The sequence below is a fragment of the Mastomys coucha genome, unplaced genomic scaffold (assembly GCF_008632895.1).
Source record: "Mastomys coucha isolate ucsf_1 unplaced genomic scaffold, UCSF_Mcou_1 pScaffold3, whole genome shotgun sequence".
In the NCBI taxonomy this organism is placed as follows: Eukaryota; Metazoa; Chordata; class Mammalia; order Rodentia; family Muridae; genus Mastomys; species Mastomys coucha.
Window position 1 is genome coordinate 6,096,587 of NW_022196909.1, and position 24,372 is coordinate 6,120,958.

General features: G+C 43.4%; 1 protein-coding gene across 1 annotated transcript in view; it reads right to left on the bottom strand.

Annotated features, from left to right (window-relative positions):
- The window catches only part of Slc16a10 (solute carrier family 16 member 10), a 106,830-nt gene that overhangs the window by 8,659 nt on the left and 73,799 nt on the right, over positions 1–24,372 (bottom strand). Inside the window, exon 4 of the mRNA XM_031346651.1 lies at positions 3,659–3,802. Coding sequence (XP_031202511.1) covers positions 3,659–3,802 — 144 coding nt within the window. The remainder of the gene's footprint in view (positions 1–3,658; positions 3,803–24,372) is intronic.

Below are 24,372 nucleotides of genomic sequence, written 5' to 3' on the forward strand. Positions count from 1 at the left end.
TCCCACCTTCCTCCATGCCAGTCTCCCTTGCTAGGCCCACAACCATCTAGCTTTTCCCAGCTACGAGCCTGTTCTAGGACCTAGGGACCAGCTACGAGCCTATTCTAGGAGCCTTGGGACCCTGTCTCTGCTGTTTGTGCCACTCTACCTGGGCTAACGTCAAAGAGCACAGGAAGAATTCAGAATTATTTTTACAAAATGAAAGCTGAAAGTCTTCAGTACAACAGATGTCCAGAAGAGGGCGTCTTGATATTAGAAAACAAGCCTAACTGCTCAGCGAAATGCTGGTTAAGTTAGCTACAATGAACTATTATAAAGGGTGGAACAGCTATAAATAAATACTTCTACAGTACTTGAGACAGAGTCTCCGTCTGAAGCCCAGGCTGGCCTCATAAGAACTGGACTACAGGTGTGAGCTGCTGTGCCCAGTGTGTGTAGGGTTGGGTGGTACACCGCCCCAGAGCACATGTGCAGATCAGAGGGCACCTAGGTAGAGTACAGCTCTTCATTCTTCATTTCCCTAAAATCGGGCATCGGTCTCAGGCCATCAGGCTTGAGGCCCACAGCTGTACTCATGGAGCTATTTCAAAGCTCCTCCCTTTTGAGACAGGGTCTCTCTACACAGCCCTGGCTGTCCTAGAACTTACTACATAGACCAAGCCGGCCTTGAACTTGGAGACCTGCCTGCATCTACCTCCCAAGTGCTGGACTTGAGGCCTGCATCACTATTGCCCAACTTGGCTCTACATTTTATAAGAGTACAAAAGTGGGCTGGTGAGATGGCTCAGCGGGGAAGGGCACCGACTGCTCTTCGGAAGGTTATGAGTTCAAATCCCGGCAACCACATGGTGGCTCACAACCACCCATAATGAGATCTGACACCCTCTTCTGGAGTGTCTGAAGACAGCTACAGTGTATTTACATATAATAAATAAATAAATCTTTAAAAAAAAAAAGAGTACATAAGCATGAATGAGGCCTCGATCTTACTCCCAGCACTGGTGGGAGGAGGCGGACTGCAGCTGCTGTCTGTACTTCCTCCTAGCTGTGTAACAGATGCGGGCCCGTGACTGCTTGGACCCACAGCAAGGCAGACTCTGTTTCCAAGTGTTCATATCTGTAAGTGGAAGCAAAGGACTATGACTTCCTTCAAGGGCTGGGGCAAGGACTGGAGATGGTGCCCGTGGAACACTCAGTTCATCATCTAGTTCATCGCAGTGTGAGTAATGTAACTACTTATACATGTACAAGTCGTTATTGTAGCTGACTAACGGGAGTTACTTTATCTGTAATACACACCCATTCCATGGACTTTCCTCTTCCCAGATTGGACCTTCTAGGAGACGGCTCACACCACTCATCTCTTTCTGGCTCTCCTTTACTGTCCTTTGGATATAGTCCCCTACATCCCCATGTACTCATCAGGTGGCCTTCAGTGGCCTCTTACGTCAGTCACTTCACTAGTTCCTGGTGTTGCTGGCCACTGGTGTCCCTAGGAGCACTCGATTCCCTATGTTTCTTACCAAGCTGGCCATTTCATCTCAGTTCCTGGCCCAAGATGCTCAAGGCCCACAGTGCCTTTACCCGTGAGCTCCAAGCTCAGCCTGGCTGCTGGCCATACCCAATGTGGCAAAACCAAAAAGGTTGTCTTCCTTTGATTTACTGAATTACTAGTTTCACAGGATGATGAAACCACCTATGCACTAGCCAAGTGACAGACCTCAGGCGCCTACCCCCGTAGAGAGCATACACGGCTCCATTGGGCACCTGCTCTCTGTATCTTTGATTTACTGCTTGATCCCAATGACTTTCCCTTGGTTTTTTTCCTATCTAGACCCCATCATGGCCTCAAACTCAGAAATCTGCCTGCCTCTGCCTCCCAAGTGCTGGGATTAAAGGTGTGCACCACTGATGCCCGGCCTGTATTTACCTTCTTAATGATCTGCCTATTCTAGACATTTTAGATCAATGGAACCATTCAACACGTGACCTTTTGTAACTCTGAACCCCTGCTCCATTCTCCACTGCATTCTTTTCTTCCCAATTTCCAGATTGATCTTCATAAAACACGGCTCATGTCAGTACCTGCCTTAAGACTCTGCAGTGACTGACAAATAACATTCATCCTCATTCATTTTTGTTTGTTTGGCTATGTGTTTAGAAGTGAGGTTTTGCTGTGTAGCTCTAGCTGGCTTGGAACTTGCTATGTAGAGCAGGCTGGCCTTGAACTTTGTTGATCTTCTTGTCCATGCTCCTCTTCATCACCTTTCATGCCCATAAATGTCTTTCCAACCTGGCCTTCCTCCAGCCATATCCCTTACCATTCTTCCTTTATGCCTTTCAAGCATCCAGCTTCCCAGGCACACATACACACACATGTACAGACCCCGTGTTTTCCCAGCTTCCCAGGCACACATACACACACATGTACGGACCCCGTGTTTTCCCAGCTTCCCAGGCACACATATACACACATGTACGGACCCTGTGTTTTCCCAGCTTCCCAGGCACACATACACACACATGTACGGACCCCGTGTTTTCCCAGCTTCCCAGGCACACATACACACACATGTACGGACCCCGTGTTTTCCCTGCTTAGGACATTCTTTTCTTCTCTTCCTTATCTCTGTCTCTCTCTTCCTAGCTGTCTATTTACTTATAGAAAGCCACTCTTCTGTGACGCTGGGGAGCAAACCAGGGCTGTGTGCCCGGAAGGTAAGCTCTGCGACTAAGTTACATCCGGCTCTTTAAGTAGCTCTCATGTCTTTATCCTCTTTAGACCTTCACTAGTGATTCAGATCTATCCCAGGGAGTTGCTGTCTCACTGAGCTGTTAATACTGTACTATCATGTCCCCTAAGACCTTTGACTACTAACCAGGGTCACAGAATGTGCTGAGCTCTGCAGTATCTAGCAAGATGCGGAGTTCTGTTAAGAAAGACTCACATCAACTGCAAGCTGACCATCAATAATCTTGGAATTTGGATCTGTTTAAGTACATTCCATAACACCTAGCAGGAAATTTGATTACTTTGTCCTTGAAAATCCATCTGCAAGCTGGTAACAGTAGCAAGCTCTTAAATGTAGCACTTAGAAGGCAGAACAGATCTGAGTTCAAGGCCAGCACGGTTTACAAGTGAGTTCAAGGACAGCCAGAGCTACACAGAGAAACCCTGTCTCAACAAACAAAAAAGAAAACAAGAAAAGAATACCTGTCTGCAGAAGTTCTATTCTATAGTCCATTTAACATCTTTACAGCACATAGGTATATTAAGTATACCACTAGGTGCAAGGAACAAAGTCTACTACAGGAGAGCCCTGAGAGGACCCGCAGGCAAACCTCCATCTATAGGGGAAGGAGAGTCCAGAGAGGACCCGCAGGCAAACCTCCATCTATAGGGGAAGGAGAGTCCAGAGAGGACCCACAGGCAAACCTCCATCTATAGGGGAAGGAGAGCCCTGAGAGGACCTGCAGCAAACCTCCATCTATAGGGGAAGGAGAGTCCAGAGAGGACCCGCAGGCAAACCTCCATCTATAGGGGAAGGAGAGTCCAGAGAGGACCTTCAGGCAAACCTCCATCTATAGGGGAAGGAGAGTCCAGAGAGGACCCGCAGGCAAACCTCCATCTATAGGGGAAGGAGAGTCCAGACAGTACCTGCAAATAGACCTTCTTCACACCAGGCAAATAGTCTGCGATGCGGCCAAAGAGAAGCCGTCCAACTCCTGAAGTGATGCCAATGCACATAAAAAGCACCTCCTTGTTGTTTACATCTTGAAACCTTTTCTTTGCATGGTTCATCTGTAGGTGAAGAAAAAGGAAGCTACCCTGAGTATGGTAAGGCAACCTCACACGACTGGAGGCATCATTAATCAAATGCGGTTTGCTTCCTTCTAAGGCAACCTCACACGACTGGAGGCATCATTAATCAAATGCGGTTTGCTTCCTTCTACGATTCTACTCCAACCCCTTCAAAATTAAAGTATCTAAAAGCAGCTCCTGTGATAATTCTGTGATCTAGAAAAACATATCAAGAAAATCTATCACGATTTAGCTTGCACAAAAGGAATGAGTTTTCTGAGGGTGGTGGCACACACTGGAATCCTAGCCCTTGGCAGACTGGGAAGGACTAAGAATGCAAGGTTGCATAGTACAATCCGGGGCAGCTTGGATCATGCAGCAAGACCTTGACTCGGAAGACCAAAATTTCAAAAGATGAGTTACTACTATAATTATTATTTTTAGTAAACAGATCAGCACACACTAACAACGAGCCAGTGTCCAAAGGAGACTGGAGACCTGCAATATTACCTACCCCCTGGTAAATGGCTAAAGGTCATCTGTGGAGTTTTGTTTCTTCTGGGAACCAGAACAAAACTGATGCCCTTGCAATGTGTCCTACCAGAGCTTCACACATGGAAGTATAAGTTCTGTGTGCCATGCCAGTAAATACAGACACACAATTTGTAGTGGTCAAATCTCTTCGACTGCTAGGTCTAAGTAGTGCTCCTAGCTCAGTGAGCCCCATGGCTGAGTTTTAGGATCTCAGTGTGTCTACAACATGGAAACAGCAACAGGATCTACTTCAAGGCTGGTTATAAGGATCAAGTAAAGCATATCCGTAGAGAACTTAGGAGTTAGGACGGGCTCAAGCACCTGCAGAGCATATGCAAAACCCTATGCTTAGCCAACACTAACACCACCTTGGAGGAGTGGCTGGCATACAGCTAATGAACAGATTAATTCTGACCATCCTTTTTACACAGGATCTTTTGGATATTGGCTGTGCGGGAGTAGAAGATGGGGGAGGGGAATAAAGGGTCGTTCTCTCCTCAAAACGGCCTAGTAAACCAGTGTCTATGGTGACCTCAGTGCCATAGATAGCCAGGAAGCATATTTTGTTTGACTTTTCCATATTGACCCTAGCATTCATTGTCCCTTACATGCTAAGCATCCACTGGAGTTCTAGGAGACTGCAAGCAAACTTACTACCAAGCTCAACAGCCAGAGTAACTAATGTGGCAGTGAGGAAGTGGGATATCTCATTTCTCTTCAGTTAAGAGCACGGACTGCTCTGTCAGAGGTCCTGAGTTCAATTCCTGGCAAACACGGTGGCTCACAACCATCTGTAATGGGATCCGATGCCCTCTTCTAGTATGTGTCTGAAAACAGCTGCAGTATATTCATATAAATAATGGGGCTAGAGAGATGACTCAGCAGTTAAGAGCACTGCCTGCTCTTCCAGAGGACCTGGGTTCAATTTCCAGCAGCCACGTGGTAGCTCACAGCTTTGTCTAACTCTCGTCCCAGGTGACTGACACCTTCTTCCGACCCCTGTAGGTACACACACAGCACAAAGAGATACATGCAGGCAAAACACCCATATATATAACAATAATTAAAATTTTGAATTACAAAAATAAAAATTGGTAATTTTTAAATTTCTCTGTTTTCACACTGCTTCAGAATAATCCTCCTAAATAGGGCTTTAATCTCACCAATTCTGTCTTCAAAAATTGCATGTTACAGCCTACATCCTATACTCTATCTGCTGGTCAAAGCTCTCTGTAATCTGTCACTGAGCTATCTTTGTATGATCATTAGCTCCTGATCAAATGCCTACTGAGTCTGTGACAAATGAAGCAGATGTATGTAGAGAAAGGCACACTTCCAGGGACATTACTACCCACATTGTTGATTCTTCCTCCCAGAAGAGTTTTTATTAAAAAAAAAAAAATTAAAATGTATTAGAAATATACAACGTGGGTCTTGTGTAGAAATGTTAGCACCTAACTTTAACTGAGAACACTGTGAGACCCAATGCTACAAGCCCAACAGTGCTTGGCTGAGATCTGCATTGGCAGCTTTGATCTCAGCCTCCGTCTCAGCCAGGTCCAGCTCCCTAGGAAAGAGCTGTCAGTTCTCCCCCTCCACTGTGCCCTCCCCTCGGGCTATTGCTTAACACTCTGCTTGACATCTCCAGCTTCCAATGTGTTTCTACACAGCCTTGTTAAAGTCTCTGGGCACTCTTTTCCATGTTATACTAGGATTACCTATGGCCTATTTCAGCGACACCTCAAGGTCAGCATAGCTCATACTAAGTTCACCCACCCCTGACAAGTTGTTGCTCTCTTGCATTTTGATTAACAATGTTATCGGCTCACTGAGAGCAGTAAAAACCCAATAAAAAAGGAATCTTAGATTACTCCAGCTCCTCTCTTCAGATCAGAGTGCCACCAAATGGTAGTGGCCTTCTGGCTAAGTGACTCACACTTGCTTTGGCCTGTCCCCAGGGTTCAGGTTCCAGTCCCTCCTTCACACTCTAGCAACCTCTCGCTTGAGCCCCATTCCTTAATCTCCTAACTCACAATGGAAAGGTCACTTCTAGGCTTACTTTGCCCTTGGGATTCCAGCCTTTAGACTACAGTCAGACTCCCTCACTTGACAATGACCCCTACTTTGCTACTGTAGCCTCGCCTCCAACTGCCCCTGTAGACCATCCTTTCACAGTGAGGAGCACTAAAACAGGACAAGGCTAAGCTGGGACATGCTGAAGACAAGCAGGCCGAGAAGCACAAGTCACACAAAATAGCCTAATATTGAGTGCCTGTTAAGACAATGCTTCAGCTGTACGGTTACATAAAATATCAAAACGTCTAATTTCATTTCTTTTCTACTTTTTTTTTACTATAGCTAACTTAAACTTTTCTAATTTAAATTACACAGTGCTTTGAATTGCATTATTGAAGAATTCCCTTGCTGTTGCAAGCACGTGACATGACAGACATGAAGGGACCAGGAACTTGCAAAGCTGAACAAGGATCTCATTCTGGAGGAAAACAGTCCAGTGCAAGACAGATGTGCTATGATGGGGTTTCCTCAGGGACAATTACAAAGCACCCACCATGTCTGCACCTTCTCCACCCCATGCTGCCAAGGAGCGAGCCAGAGGCTCCATATGCTAAGTGGGTACTCATCTGGCCAGCCTGCCCTTATTACAGCTTTCATAGAGGTTGGCTTATACTCATGAGACTAAACATGAGAAGTAGGAACCTAATAAATTCCCATCACTCTGAGTTTTTTACCTTTCCCCCAATCTATTTATAAGAAATAATAAGGTAAGATATTTAAGATTCTTTTGAAAGAGGCTAGGTAACGTGAGTGTGAATGTTAGAAGTATACAAAATACATTCATGATCAGTTATGAAACCCACTATTTTGTACAATGAACATATACTAATAATTTTAATAGTTTTATTTAATTTAATATAGTATATATTTTATTTTATATGTTATTATATTTATTAAATTTAATAAATTACAATTTTGCCTTAATTAGAAACTTAGTTCTTTAATGATAAAGGACACTACTACATCAAATTTGTGTCAGTATTACGTAAATGAAAATAGGATGTCAGCTTCTAAAATTTCTTCTCTACATGCCCCTCCAAAACTTCAAACTAGAAGTAAGTTTGGTTATCAGGTGAGGGGTGTACCAGATACGCTCTGTGGTGCCAGGTCGGTGTCCTTCCTCTCTCAAGTACCAGTACCAAGTAGGTTTGCTGAGCCTCTAGGATGGCCACTGCCTATTCTCATCCTCTGGATACTATCATGTGCTCTGTTTAACAGGAAGCAGGGCATAGGGCCAAACTGGTATTTCTAATACTCATGTGTCAGAGACAGAGAAGTATAGAACAAATACTTTCATACTCAGCTAACTCGGTTATAAAGCAAACAGAAAGCTATACTAGAGCTTAGTATTTACTCAGGAGATATTATTTTGGGATCAGTTGTTTAAACTTTACTGGGGCAAGGGGCATTCCGTGGGAGAGGTAGTCTAATTTATAACAACAATGAGTAAGTCATCTTCCTGAAAAGGGGTCTCACTATGTGGTATACACTGGCCTCAAACTTTCCATGCTTGGCTTAAACAACAACAACAAAATACCCATCATTTACAGTGAGTATGTATGTGGTGGGAGGGATGGGTGCACACACACCACAGCACACGTGTGGATGTCAGAGGACAACTTTCAATAGTGAGTTCTCTCCTTCCATCACATGGGCTCTGGGGGTGGAGCTCAGCTCATCAGGCATGGGGGCAAGCACATTTCCCAGCTGAGCTGATCCACACTGGGCTTAAGCTTTAGACTTTATCTGAACGCATGTGAATCTTCACAGCAGAAGCATCCGTCTTTTATTTAGATGTCCAGTTTTTTAACATGGAACTAAACTCCTCTGGCAACATCCTGAGCATCACTTGCTTGTCAAACATTTCCCATCATCCATGTAACAACAGCTTTTGCTGACCACCGACGCTGGCTTTACACTGTGTAAGACTTTCTACTGTCTTAATAGCCAAAGATGACCAAGAACTCACCTCATAGAATGTGTAGTCCTTCTATAGCCATGAGCCACAAGACCAAGCGCTTCAGTTCACCTTTCCCCTAACCATCTTCAACGTGACTAAACAGTGGGTCCTTGTTAGAATCAATGGCATTTTTTCTGATCAGACAACTGAAGGCAAAATCGATCCCATTTTTTTCAAGACGCAGCTTATGAAAATCAGTCACCACCCTAGATTAGCCTCTCTGGCAGCCCTCCCTTCACCTCTCCAACAGGGGAGTCACAGTTCAAGATACATGGGGACGAAGGCATCTCGCTCTGAGAAAGCATAGCAGAGTCCATTGGCTCTCAGGCATGAAAGAAAACTAAATGGATAGCCACTGCTCAACCCAGCGGTGCCACGGCAGGACCTGGATAGCCACTGCTCAACCCAGCGGTGCCACGGCAGGACCTGGATAGCCACTGCTCAACCCAGCGGTGCCACGGCAGGACCCAGTAGTTGCACCTGCAAACCACAGATGCCTTAGGTCAGAAAGGTCTTTCCGCGTTTGTTATCTGGCTAGGAAACAGGATTACCAGCTAGGACATAATTGCCTTTTACCCACAATCCACCATATAATGTTTGTATAGCAAGTCACACAAAGAATGTGATGGAATTTTAGTGTATATAAGTTAGACTATACGTTGTTGAAGAATAAAGAATGAAATTACTGTAACCTTTCAAAACAGGAGAAAAAACAAAAACAATCTGGACAGTGACTTGAAGCCACAAGTGACAAGCTCACTATGACGTGTTAGCAAAGGCAGCATGGGGAGGGCTGCCACCACAAGAGCAGCTCCAGAGGACACTGCAGGTGGTGAGAGAAGAGTAGCCTTTGAAAACCACAACAAAAGGACAAAGCCCCTAAAACCCCAAGTCCTCCAATTTCTGTCATCTACAGCTGTCACTGCTCATTGTGGTTCCTGGAAGGATGACAAGATTCTGGTCACCATTTGTCACGGCTTGCCAGGTTTGTGGCAATTTTGATTTCTTAGTCATCTATCTGTCCTTGCTCCTGAGATGTACATCATCAAGCCGGAAAGAACAGGTAAGCATGTACATTTGCTTAATTTCTAGAATAAATTCTTTGTGGGGCAAGAAAAGCCGTATCTCTGGTTTACATGGCCCATCTAAAACTGGGCTACTGAATGCTTTGAAATATCTGGGTGACTCTGGAATTCAACTGACTTCAACTCCCTACTTCCTAGAAGGGATTGTATGTCTCCTCACTGCTTCTACACCAGAGACCAGTCGTGTGAGCCTACTGCTCCTTGTCTGCATGTGGTTGAGGGTAATTTCTAAAAATATACTCTTCTTGATGGGCATGGTGGTACACCCCTGTATCTCAGTACTGGGGAGAGACAGTGGCAGGATAATTGCCACAACTTCAAGGCCACCTTTGTCTACTCAGTTTCAGGCAAGCTATGGGTTTAGTCCTGGTATTAAAAACCTAGAATACGGGGCTGAAGAGATGGCTCAGGGGTTAAGAGGAGTATTTGCTCTTGCAGAGAACCTGGGTTCAGTCCCTAGCATCCATATGGTGGCTCACAACCATCAGTAACTTCAGTCCCGGGGATTTTTTGATGCCTTCTTCTGACCTCTCAGCACCAGGTATACAAGTGGTATACAGACGTACATGCAAGAAAAATATTCATACACAGAATATAGGTGAGCCTAACAGATAAATAAATTTAAAAGTAAAAAGTATGTGTATCTCCATCTAAAATGTTAAAAACAAAACAAACTATCCCATAATTCTAGAAGACTGTGCAGTTTAAATACATTTTCTTTTTAACTGAATGTTGCATGGAGAGGAGGCATGTGTCTACTGTATGGTCCAATTTCAAATTCTTCTGCCTCCCGCGTTCAGGAGTACAGCCAGCACTAATTCTTTAACAGCTAAAATCAAAGAAAAGAGCTGGCCCCTTTAAAAAACAAAGCAAAGCAAACTTGTACCTCTGAAAGGGAGTAGAAGCCGTGCTAAGAGTCGTTAATAGTTAATCTCAGAATTAGTCACAAAGCCAAACTTGAAGCTACCCTTTGGCTTCAAAGCTGGATTGTCAGAAATCCGAATGGAACACACTTAGTGTTTCTTTTTACAAATTTGTTTTCTCTATCTTTGTTTTTGGTTTTTAAAAGAGGAAATTTAGAGGTAAATTAGAAGGAAGTTTGGTAAGAGCACTCCATACTGGCTTCACTAGCCATGGGAAGTGGTTACAAAGGCAGGCTGCAATTAGCTGTATTCTGATAAAATTAAGCCTCTTATACCAAAACACTGAACTAGAACTTTATGGACAGAGTAGGAGAGCAAAGGATCTGATAAGCCACAAAATGTCATTTTGGTCTATTAAATCGGACCAGCTGTACTTTGAGATCAACACACAGATATGCTGAGAGGGAAACCCAACCCGTCTTTGCTTACTGCCGCTTTAAGGACTAACATCTTTAGGTTGCCTGGGAGCTGTTTTCAGATTCTGAGTGGCTTCTGCTTCCTCAGCAGCAGCCTGGGATGGAAGCTGACCTTTGGCCTGCCAGGACTCCAGAAGGCATCTCTGCTGATTCTGTTTGTTTTTTAAACAACCACTCTTTCCATTTCATTAAAGTGGGTTTCCATGGTATTGATAATGGCACAGCACCATTAAGACAGGAAAAACAACCGGGGGAAAAAAGCTTTCTGGAATAAAAATCACTTAATGGATTACTTAATAGATTACTACTGCATGGGTAGAAAAGAAGAGGGTTTTTTTTTTAAATCCAATTTTGAAAACATTTTCTAACTAAACATTTTTCTAAAAGCATTTGCTACTTTTCCCTGTTTGTCTTTAAAAAAGTAATTTACTGTGAGTAAAAAGACTGTATATACTTATATACACAAATATATTTCTCTGATAGCATCACTTAGATAATATCAAGATTTAGTAAAATTTAGAATTTCTGGTTGAATAATTAACCAAACCCAGTTTGGATTTAGGTGCCAGTTTTAGATGCCTTTAATTTTACTTGAAGGGGTAGCTTGACTACTTAGCACTCAAAATGCCTGAGGGTCCATCTCCAGCACTGCAGGAAAATGATAGCCTTGGATTTAAATGATCTTGAATTTTAGAGTTTTAAAGGGGACTTTATCTTACAATAGAAAAGAAGGCTGGGAGCCCAGAAGGTTGGAATACAGGAAGAACAACCCACAAACCACAAGGAACTCAAGAAGAAGGAAGACCAAGGTGGACAGTGCACTCCTTCTTAAAAGGGGAAACCAAATACCCAAGGAAGGAGTTGCAGAGATTAACTATGGAGCAGAGACCGAAGGAAGGGCAAGCCAGCCTAAATATAGCTTTCTCCTGAGAGGCTCTGACAGTACCTGAATAATACAGATGTAGAGGCTCACAGCCATCCATTGATCTGAGTACAGGGTCCCCAGTGAAGGAGTTAGAGAAAGGACCAATGGAGCTGAGGCGTTTGCAGCCCCTTAGGATGAACAACCATGAACTAACTTGTGCCCTCAGAGCTCCCAGGGTCTCAACCACCAACCAAGGACTGCACATGGTGGGTCTGATTGTTCTGGCAGAATGTGTATAATAGAGGATTGCAATTTGATCATCAATAGGAGGAGAGGAGCTCGGCCCTGTGAAGGTTCTGTGCCCCAGTGTAGGGGAATGCCAGGGTCAATAAGTGGGAGAGGGTGGGGTGGCAGGCATGGGGAGGGGGGAGGCAACAGGGGTTTGTTTTTGTTTGTTTCTTTGTTTTTTGGAGGGGAAACTGGGAATGGAGAAATTTACATGTAAATAAAGAAAATATCTAATAAAAAAAAAAAGAAAGAAAAGAAGGCTGGGGTTTTTAAGTGAGTTGATATTGTTTACTCAGCCACTGTTTATGCCAGGCATTTTGAAAGTTACCAAACAGAAACCAACACTCCAGGCTGGTATGGTCGCTCACACTGTATGCAGCCCCTGTCCTCGGAGGCTCAGGCAGTGGGATGTGGAGCTTTATCGCAGCCTGAGTCATGCAGGCTGTCTCAGAGGACAAATACCCCCACTGTTACTTCTGGTTCTTTGTGAATAAGGAGGGCGTCTAGCTTACTACCTCTGCTTTTGATTCTGAAGGCTGCTTCTTTGGCATCCTTTCTCAGCACGTCAGAGTCCACTCTAGGATTCCCAGGCCTTAGGTAGTGCACAGGAACACAACGAGGTGTGAATTCAGGGTCAATCTGTGACTATCAGGATGGCACTGGGCTCAGCCACAGAGGACAGCCAGGCTAGGAGCAGGAGCAGTCCGAGAACACAAAACAGCTGCAGAGACTTCATAGATAGGAATGTGGGGGTGAGCTAGGCTTGGTGAGGGGAATCAAGTTTCCATGTTTCACATTTATTAAGAGAGAGGAGAGGAATATGCTCTTTCAATTTATTCTTATTACCTGCTGATAAAGGTCTTCTACTAGCTAAGTAAATCAACTGGTATGGTTATAGGACCTTTCATCAATAGCAGATTCACACAAACTTGGAAAAAATAGTCCAAAGTGAACAAATGCAACAGAAGCCAGCTGAACTTAGCATCTGGAAATTTAAGTTTAAGACAGACTTCTTGCCGGGCGGTGGTGGCGCACGCCTTTAATCCCAGCGTTTGGGAGGCAGAGGCAGGTGGATTTCTGAGTTTGAGGCTAGCCTGGTCTACAGAGTGAGTTCCAGGATAGCCCGGGCTACACAGAGAAACCTTGTCTTGAAAAACCAAAAAAAAAAAAAAAAAAAAAAAAAAAAAAAAAAAAAAAAAAAAAAAAAAAAGACAGACCTCTTGCTAAACTCAGAAAGGATGAAATTAGAGCTCATTAGAGTTCCTAAGGCAATAACAACTTTCCTTATCTAGTGTTCCTGGCAATGATATCAATAAGCCAGATTATCATATAAATCCTTCAAATTAGTTCTATTTCTCCTTGAATGACAAGAGCTTCATAAATACTGTTAGTTATTAAAATATTATCTAGTTAAGGCTTTCCTGATTTGGAAGTTAGTTAACCCAGTTAGTAAGCTGGGGTTTTGTTTTGTTTTGTTATTGTTGTTGTTGGCTAAAGTTTGATGCAATTTGGCTTGTTTGGAGTGTCACTCTGTATCAAAGGCTGGCTTTGAATTTGTGGTCCTCCTTCCCCAGCTCCCCACGTGCTGAGAGTACAGACATGTGCCGTCATTAGCTGCTTTCTAGAGTTTTTTCCCCAAATGGACCTCTAGCTCTTACCTTCCTACGGCCCTCTCCCTGCTCTACACGTTACTATTCTTTGTCTCCTAAATATGAATTGACTACTGTAGGCACTTCATGTACATGGAGAGCATTTGTCCTTTTCAGTCTGCCTTATTTCATTAAGCATGATGCCATCAAGTTTCATATATGTCATAGCTTATAACCAAACAATAACTTTACCAGGTTGAGATATACAAGACCCTGTCTCAACACCAAGAGAACATTCCAGTGTGTGCAGATTAAAGAGAAAGGGAAGCAGGATATAGGATACAGGATACCTGTGAAGGTGAAAGTGATGCAGAGCCTAGTCTCCGGAAGAAGAGGGGGGTCAAGACATTATGTGATCCCTAGTCCTGGGCAATTCTAACCCCAGGGTCAGAGAAGGGCCTGGGGCTGACGAGTGGAGAAAGTGGACCCCAAGAGACACCGTTGTGCTTAAGGAATCAACATCTAGCTAACAGTTTTCCTCTGAGGAAAAACCAGTAAGGACAAAGACGGGATTTGTGAAAAGCCCTGAAGGCAGGAGCTTTATAAAGACAGCCAGCCATGTGCTCACATAAACAAAGAACTGATCAAGGAGGCTGACACCCTAGATTTATACTGAAGATATTAGAAAGAATCACAAATCCAATCAAAATAGCAGTTTGTTATTTGGGGGCTTATGAGGTTTTTGTTTTTTTAAGATTTTTAAAGGTTTTACTATGTGGCCTGGAACTGGCCACACACACACACACATGCACACACGCACACGCACTCACGCACACACACACACACACACACACACACACACACACACACACAAGCCTTAACCTCTTAAATGCTAGAATTGCTGGTGTGTGCCAATGCACCTGGCGTCATGCCTTAACCTCTTAAATGCTGGAATTGCTAGTGTGTGCCAATGCACCTGGCGTCATGCCAGCATCTTAAACCGTATGCTTGTATGCTTGGGCCACGAGGAGCCCAGACATCGCAGCCTGGTTGCTGGGCTGTGTGTGGTCACCCTGGTTGGTTCTACTGGAAGCAGCTGGGAAACGGTGCAAGGCCTAGGGATGGATTTTGCTTGAGCAAGACTGTATGCCTCTTACCACCCATGGATATATCTTTAAAAAGAAATGCACTCATTGTTATTGTTGTTGTGTGTGCATTATATGTGGGTAAGTGCATGTGCTACAGCACACACGTGGAAGTCATAGTCATAGTAGTACTATTTGGAAGTCACTTCACTCTCTCCACCCTTATGTGTGGTTTGGGAATTGAACTCAGGTCACAAGGTTTACAAGGCAAGCACCTTTACTCTCTGAGCCATCTTGCTGGCCCCATTTGTAAATCTAAATGCTCTAAATTTGGAACTAATCTAAATCTTACTAATATTTTTTCTCTACAAGATGAAGATAATTATTAAAATATAAAGTACAAGCCGGGCGGTGGTGGCGCACGCCTTTAATCCCAGCACTTGGGAGGCAGAGGCAGGCCGATTTCTGAGTTCGAGGCCAGCCTGGTCTACAGAGTGAGTTCCAGGACAGCCAGGGCAACACAGAGAAACCCTGTCTCGAAAAACCAAAAAAAAAAAAAAATATATAAAGTACATAAGCTCGACCTGAAATCTATTTAAAAAAAATTGTGCCAGGCATGTGCTGGGCAGGGCTCTACAACAGCACATAGGAGAATGACCTACTGATGCGGACACCCATCCTCCCGTATCTGGTCCTTCTTCACAGGAGACTGACCTACTGATGTGAACACCCATCCTCCTGTATCTGGTCCTTCTTCACACACAGGAGACTGACCTACTGATGTGAACACCCATCCTCCCATATCTGGTCCTTCTTCACAGACAGGAGACTGACCTACTGATGTGGGCACCCATTCTCCCATATCTGGTCCTTCTTCACAGGAGACTGACCTACTGATGCGGACACCCATTCTCTCCTATCTGGTCCTTTTCCCCACTTCCTGATATGTAAGAACTTCTCCACAGAAGTCATCTGTTTACATCTGTAAACAAAATCCAGTTTTCACCACCCTTCCCCATATTGATATTAAATACACCAGACGACTCAAGCTAAACAAAGCTATAGTCCTGCAGTACTTCACTTTAAGTTAAGATTAGATTGTTTTAAACACACATAGATTCCCTTTTTCACTATAAATCTTAAATCATTTAGAGGATGGGGCCTACTTCCTAGGGATAATATCATGGCAGAGCAAACCATGCATCATTTCTAAAGACTATTGTAGAAATTGCTGTAAATATTTACTCTGGCCAGCCACAATTTTGAGGCATAGGACAAACTTGTTCTGCCTTGCTAAAAGTAGCAGGTCTGTTTTAATTTTTATATTTACTTTTTTTTTTAAGTCAGAGTCTGATATAGCCCAACCTAGCTAGTATCTGATCTCTGTTTTCACCTCCCAAGTGCTAGGATAGCAAGCTTGTTCAGCCATGCTTTAATCTATTTGTAAGGCTTGCTTTAATCTATTTGTAAGCAGTATGTTTTCTAGATTCCGCATTTATTAATCACGCCTTCCCTTCCTAGCAAGTTCCTATACTGTACATTCTTTTATTTTTTAAAATGCTCTTTTTTAATATTTTGATGAATGCTCAACACATTTTGATGAATGTTTTGTGAATACACAACTTCACCATTAATAAGTCACAGGAGGCAGAATAAAGATTCTTAGTCTCGCCGGGCGTGGTGGCGCACGCCTTTAATCCCAGCACTTGGGAGGCAGAGGCAGGCGGATTCCTGAGTTCGAGGCCAGCCTGGTCTACAGAGTGAGTTCCAGGACAGCCAGGGCTACACAGAGAAACCCTGTCTCGAAAAACAAAACAAAACAAAACAAAAGATTCTTAGTCTTCTCAAGCAAGAGAATGCAGGTAAATACTGCCTATGTCATTAAGCTAAAAAAGAAAAAGAAAAAGAAAGAAAGGAAGGAAGGAAGGGAGGGGGGAGGGAGAGAGAGAGGGGGGGGGAGAGAGAGAGAAAAGAGAAAATAGCAGGAGGCAATTTTTGGCACTAACCTGAAAAGTCAAATTGCAGCATATGTTGAGATCTGAAGGGAAATAAATGCAAGGTTAGAAAAGCTAGAAAAGCAAAGACGGCACAGACACCACTGAAAAATGCAGCAACACAGCAAGAGGCCACTCACATAGTAACCAGGGAGAAATGAGCAATACTAGAAGAGTTCGAAAAGAGTTCACATACGTGGAGGAAAACACGGTGCTTGGATCCTAGAGTGGCTAAGATTTTGAAATTTCAACATTCAGAATTTTAATATACTATACAAGGAAAAAAAATAAGTTGGTTAAAAGTTTTTGACCTTTGGCTTTAAAGACAGACTGCAGAAGTTCTATTTCCTAGGCTTCCCAAGTCCTCTAAATTCTAACAGGACACACAGAATGTCCTTGCTATCATAAAGCTCCCTCTACTAGAGACATCGTATCCATTCACCCGGATATCCCCAGACCTGGGGTGCTGGATGCACACAACAGACATTCTGTATTTGTTCAATGCATGAGTGCCTGAATCTGTTTAACTAAGTTATAATTAAAACACGTCACACATAGACAAAGACAAATGACCCTGACAGAACAGAAAATCTATCCTAAGTACATTTTAAAACCAGTGTAGAATAAAACCTTGTAACCTGTGAGCAAAGTGAGACCTTTCTGTCCTGAAAGCTCTCGTCTAACAGTGAGGGGCAGTGGTAATGGCGGTAGATGCTGCTTCCCTCAGAAAGAGATGGTGCCTGGGTACAGTCTGGAAATTTAAGCATAGCTAGGCATGCTGGTGCACAAATTTAATCCCAGTACTTGGGAGGGGACATGGGCATCTCTAGGAGTTCAAGGCCAGGGTTAGTGATACAGTGAGTTGCAGGACAGCCAGGAAAACATAGAGAAAATATCTCAAAAACAAATCAAGAAAGAAAGAGAGAAGGGGGAGGGAGAGGAAGGAGAAGAGAGAGAGAAGCATGCCATTTTTTATAATCTTTTTTTTAAAGATTTATTTATTATTTTATGTAAGTATGCTATAGCTGTCTTCAGACACACCAGAAGACGACGTCAGATCTCATTACGCATGGTTGTGAGCCACCACGTGGTTGCTAGGATTTGAACTCAGGACCTGTAGAAGAGCAGTCAGTGCTCTTACCCACTGAGCCATCTCTCCAGCCCCCCTCCCCTTTTTATAATCTTTTTTTTTTTTTTAAGATTTATTAAGAAAACCCACTCCTAAAAGTTATGCTCTGACCGGCGCTTGCACGGTGCGGACATGGAACACAGACACAATGATGAATGAACAACAAGCAAACTAGAAGGGTCTCATTGTGAGGCTTGTGTTCTCTGCAGAGATCACTCACATGACAACCTGAGTTCTGAACATATCCAGAGAAGAAGAACAGGGCAACTGTTCCTAGCAACACGGAAGGACTGAGGCGAGATGAAGGCAAGCCTTCTTTCCTGCCTGCTGCATTTCCACAATGTGCACATGTACAGTTTAGGCTAGAATAAGGTTCTATTTTCCCCTCAGATCTAAATCACAAACAACAGCAGCAAAAACAAAACAGAATATTACACTGTTCTATTACTTCTATGAGAATTTTGGCCAGTAGCTCAGCTTTCCGGGCCTTCATTCCTCTTCCTGTCCTACACAGCAAAAGCAGCGTTCTCATATAGCCTGGACAACCCTGTTACTCCTACATCACTGGTGCGGATTTCTGGAAAGCATTTAAATATTTTATTTAAAAGTCAAGCTCTTCAGAATACCCAGAATAATTCCTGGCTATTCCATACAGCAATAACACTCCTGAGAGCTCTCCAACAATCCCGGTTCTCCTCTGGCCAAGTGGAAGAAGCCCTGATGCTGTGGACACATTTCAACAAGGTGGAAAACAAAGGTTAATAAAAACAGGAGCTTAAAAAAGGAAATGTGGAAAAACATTATCAATCAATGTTCCATTTGTTTAAAGAGCCCAGTGGCTTAAAGCGAGTCCTTGCATGGCTCTGAGAACAGACACGCAGAGTGAACTAAACTGTGCTCGGAAGCCTCGGTGCTGCAGCTGTTCTTGCAAGCCAGTTATGCCAAGAATTTGTTCAGCTGACGTGGCTGCCGATAGCTGGGTTGTGCTAACTGTCCATGTTTCACTCTCATGTCTCCACGGTGAGCTTTTTTTCCTGTCTATGAGCACACTGCCAAGCAGGGCAGGGTAGAAAGGTGTGACGAGCAGAAAGGGAGAGCCATACAGACAAGAAAACTGACAGCTGGGGACAACGGCTTTTAAACTCTCTCTGGGTGTCAAAGACTCACTGCGACTCTAATTCACAGGAAGGCGAGTTCCCTTCTGTTCCGTACTCCTGAGAGTTCGTGATGGCTGATAGCAGGAGCTTCTCAGAAAGATGTCCTGTAACTTGGGCGTTAAGGTAAAACTGGCTTAAGCCACTTTCTCCACTGCCCAAAGCCTCCTGGTTAATCCAGCAAAAGCACAGGAGAGATGTTTCCAATTAAGGTTTCTAACCCTATTCATCCTGAATCACAACAATGCATTTTCAGTTTATATTAAAAAGTAGGAAAGGCCCCCTACTTCATTAGTGCAATATAGGAGTGTGAAACTTGAATAAACTTTGATACTAATGGAGGGATCTGCAGGATGAACAAATATCTATGTTACAATTAAAATCTCTTATTACCCAGAAGCATGGTACATTTTAACAAGTAAAGCCTAATGTATATTTAAGTGGCCCTGGAGAACCACTTGCTAGTGGGAGAGAAGAGCGGCTCTTTTCCCAGCACACTAACTCTGAAGGTGGCTAACCTGAGGCCCTTTATGCTCTTACAGTTCCTTACAATAGTTATTTGTTAATCAAATTTAGGCTATGTATCTTACTATACATCTGTGTGTGTTCATTTTCGTTTTGTTATGGTTAACATTTATTGTAGAAAATAAAACTTTACTTTTAAGTTTATATTCTCCTTGTGACGCTATGACAAGTAACTTTATATGGATTTAATTTCCTCATATTCAGATGACCATCAGAAGAGAGGATCTAGGAGTCTGGAATAGGGTCACGTGGGTCCTCTTATCCTGTCACTTTAGAACAAGACTCCTTTCTCTGGTTGCAAACTCTGCCCCAAGCATTAGGATAGCTAGGTGACCACTGCCTGTATTCTGACATGAGAGAAATCTGCAGTACAAATAAAACGGGGGTCACCTTAGTGTGCCTGGAGAGCAGCTCCAAACTGACTCACAGAGTGAGCCGGGGCTTTCCCACACGTGTGATTCCCATCCCAATCTCAGCTCTGAGCATATGTCAGTGACCGTCCCACCCCCACTCTGCAGACCCACTCCCGCGCTCTGTGCTCCCACTGCACTCACTGAAATGCTACACGGCTTCTGAAATGGTATGATACAATCATTCTATGTGAATTTGACCAGAGCCTGCCTCTAGGGAGACCACGGAAAGATAAAAGACTGTTTGTTTCTCCTACTTGCATGGCTCTACACCACATGATCTGGCTGGAGCTCAATGAATAGGGCTGCTGGGCTACTCAAGTGTCCCAGCCGGGCAATGCCCACGACACACCCTGATAACATCTGGCACCATCCGAATCGGAACAGCGTATCTTAAAGAACTACATACCCCATTTATGTGCTTGTTTGCCTTGGAGTGATTCTAGTTTAAAAGTACAACTTGTTTATTCCCAATTAGAAGTGGACTTAGGAATCCACTTAATTGCACTGTTAGCAGGCAAATGATCTACCATCTTACAGCACATAAATGGGCTATCTCTACCAGGTCAAAGTTTCTTTTGGAACCAGCTGTCACAAAAACAATCTATTTATATATTTTTCTTTAAAAAAGAAAGAAAGAAAAACTAATGCTGGCTGGCCATGACGATGTCTATATGGCTATGTCTATATGGCTATGTCTATAACCCCCATATTTGGAGGGGTGAACTAGAAAGATTAAGAATTTGAAACCAAGTCAGGGATGGTGGCACAGCTTTAATCCCAGCGCTATGGAGGCAGAGGCAGGTGATCTCTGTGAGTTAGAAGGCAGACTGGTGTACAGAGTGAGATCCAATTCAGGCAAGACTACCCAGAAAGGCCCTGTCTCAAACAAGCAAACAAATAAAACAAAAATTCTGAAGCCAGCCTAGAGTGCACAGTAAGATCATTTTGTAATATAGCTAACGCATAGTACATTACATGTCTTCCATGTACAAGCCTGTCATCTTGATAAAGACTTTGTTCGATTTAAAGCCTAACACCTAAAAACAAAACCCAGTGGCCAGTATTGAGTCAAAGAAATCATGCTGAACTGCTGAGCTTCAGGGTCCCCACTGGTAAGAGACAATGACCAGGGATGGAAATGAAGAGCAACCTGAGGAAAGAAAGTCCAGGGACAGGCCCAAGGTGGGATCCAGCTCAAGGGGAGGCCCAGGGCCTGACACTATTACTGAGGTTATGGAGCGCTCACAAGAAGGGACCTACCATGACCGCACTCTGGAAGACCCAACAAACAGCTGAAAGAGTCAGATGCAGACATTTACACCCAACCAATGAACAAAAGCAGCTGAACCCTGTTGTTGAATTAGCAAAGGCTGAAAGAAGCTGAGGAGAAGGGCAATCCTGTAGGAGGACCAGCAGTCTCAATTAATCTGGACCCCCGAGATCTCTCAAACACTGGACCACCAACCAGACAGCATACACCAGCTGATATGAGGCCCCCAACACACATACAGTAGAGGACTGCCGGGTCTGTGTTCATTCAGAGATGATGCACCTAACCCTCAAGAGACTGGAGGCCCCAGGGAGTTTAGAGATCAGGTGGGGTGGGGGGTGGGGACATCCACGTGGAGATGGAGGTGGGGAAGAAGTATGGGATGTGCAACAGTCAGAAGGTGGACAGGGCGAGAGGGAATAAAATATGGAGTGTAAAAAAATTAATTAATAAAAAATATAATGGCACAAATATTGATTATAAAGAGCTTTGTAAGTTTAAATGAAGTGTACAGACATTCTTTTGAATTGTACGTCAAACAAATTGTAATAAAGGTGGGGTCATTCTTTCTGAAAAAAAAAATAGACTTGTGCATAATATAGCTCATCATCCAGCCAATGTTTGAGCTCCTACTATGTGCTAGACACTGTGCTATTTGCTTTGAGAACTATCATCAAACCAAACAGAAAAATATCCTAAATCCATGGGATTTACATCCTAGCAAAATATATAGATGTGCAATTATTAAAACAGATTCAAAACTGTTAAGTGCTATTTAAAAAAAAAAAAGGAAAAAGAAAAAGGGCAGGTGTGAGGAATTTGGGAATACTGGGGGGGGGGGGGGGGGGGGGGAATCTTCACTTGTGGCCAGATTAGCATAGAACTCGGGGCAGTTTATTGCCTTATGCACATCTAAGTAGAGAGAAGGTGGGCACAGGAGCTTAGTGAGCAAAGCAGCAGGTCAGGAGAGGCCCTAGAGCAGGAGAAGCCAGACCATGGACAATCTTGTAAGCTACTTAAAGGCCATTAGATTTTTTTTCCTTTTAATATTACATATTATGTATATTTTTAATGAAAAAAAGAAAACTAAGTGAATAAATTGTAGGCATACTAAAACTATCCCTTGGGGGTAAAATGCTAAAAGGAATTTTGATCAAAAATCCCTCACTTTACTGCATCAGAATTAAGTTCTTATAAAAGCTCTCTCCAGTTAACTGCAGGAAGCAGCAGTACAACATATTAACAGGAGTGTTGAGTGTAGTATGCAGGGGACAAGAATGTTAATCCTGCATCTGCTGCTTTCCCTCGTGGGCATTGCAAGCACTTAATTCTCCTGTGATCGACATCTAAGATCCATCCATAGAGCTTCTGGTAGCATTCTCTTATGAAAAGCACAGCCATGCTAACGTGAGAAAACAGAACGAACCCAGGACCTCTAAGACGAGACAAGAACTGGTGCCTGCTTACTGCCTTATACAGACTTAATTTCCTTGGCAACCATGACAGAGGAATTAAGTAACACATTTTAGGACCTATGTAACAGACCATACAGTTTAAAAACAATGAAAGTGGGGCTGGTGAGATGGCTCGGTGGGTAGGAGCACTGACTGCTCTTCTGAAGGTCATGAGTTCAAATCCCAGCAACCACATGGTGGCTCACAACCACCCAGAATGAGATCTGAAGCTCTTCTGGTGCATCTGAAGATAGCTACATTGTATTTAATATGATAATAAATCTTTGGACTGAAGCAAGGAGGGACTGAAAGTTGAGTTGACTGGAGCAAGTGGAGCAAGTGAGGCGACAGGAGCTAGCAGAGGTCCTAAAAATTCGGGTCCCAACAACCACATGAAGGCTCACAACCATCTGTACAGCTACAATGTACTCATATACATAAAATAAATAAATAAATCTTAAAAATAACAAGTGTAAGAACAATGTGTGCACTATGTATCAATTCATCTAGCAGATGAGAACAGTGACTGTCTTCAAGAAGGCTGAGGCAGAAAGGCAGAGGATGACAGGCCGAGCTCAGTGTGAGGAACACCCACATGACAGAGGAACCTCCGAGTTGTCCCTTGACCTCCTCACAGAGGTGGCCTGGGCTAGAGTGTTGGTACCAATGATAATGAAAAGAGGTCAGATTCCGGATAGACTTTGAATGGCAAGCCAGCAGAATTTCCAGACTCTGTCAGGGGTGTGATGTCCAAGGGGAGGAGCTAAGGAAAACTCAAGGTTTGAGGCCTGACTCTCTGGAAGGGCAGAATTGCTTAGAAACTAAGTTCACCTAATCTGATCCATGAGCCTTGCATCCATATATTAAGTAAGCAAATAGGCTTAAAAGAGAGGTTTCTAATTCTTTCTTTTGAAAAAGTCAACTGCATCTAGTCATGGCATATACCAGTATCCCTGTACTTGAGACATAGAGGCATTAGGACCACAAGGACAATCTAAGCTATATAACGTAACACACACACTCACACATACACACACACACACACACACACACACACACACACACACACACACCATCAAATGCAAAAAAATAAAATTTCCAAACTTGCTTTGAGAATAAGCATATACATTGTCTTTCAAATTATGGACAGAGCCAAGAGAACCCTTCATGCTGCTTCTGAAGTTCAAAGAAAATCAAACTGAAAAATTCATCCCCAAGTTAATCAAAGCTCTAGTGTTAGCATAACACTTCATGCTGAAGGCCCAATGCCATAAAACCTTCTCTATTTCTCTAAGAAAAAACTATCTTTCTCCTGTGAATCTGTAAACCAGGAGTTAAAATTATTTCCTTTGCTACTTTACAGATTTATTATAAGGGCCAGATTAAGTAATATGTGAAATTAACTAATTGTAAACCTTATAACCAGATATGGCTATTTCTCTAAGTATTTTCATCTTTTAGTACAAAAGAGAATTAGAAAAGAAAAAAAGTTGGGCTCAGTGACACATGCCTGTAACTAAGGAGGCAGAGGAAGGAAATTCACAAAGGACAGCCTGAGCCACATAGACACTCTCAAAACAGGAGACTGAGGGGTAGAGATACACAATAAATGTTTCCTCAGCTAGGAAACGAACAGGGGTAGGTTGGTAAAGCTGACTCTTTCTCAACAGACCCATATTCCAACAAAACCTAATTCCATGGCTGAAGAGACACCTGAAAGAATGAGGAAGGACTAACAGATCAGGTTTACTACGAATGCCACGCCACTCCCATGCCTGCCCCTAGTCCTTGCTCATGCCTTTCCAGTGCC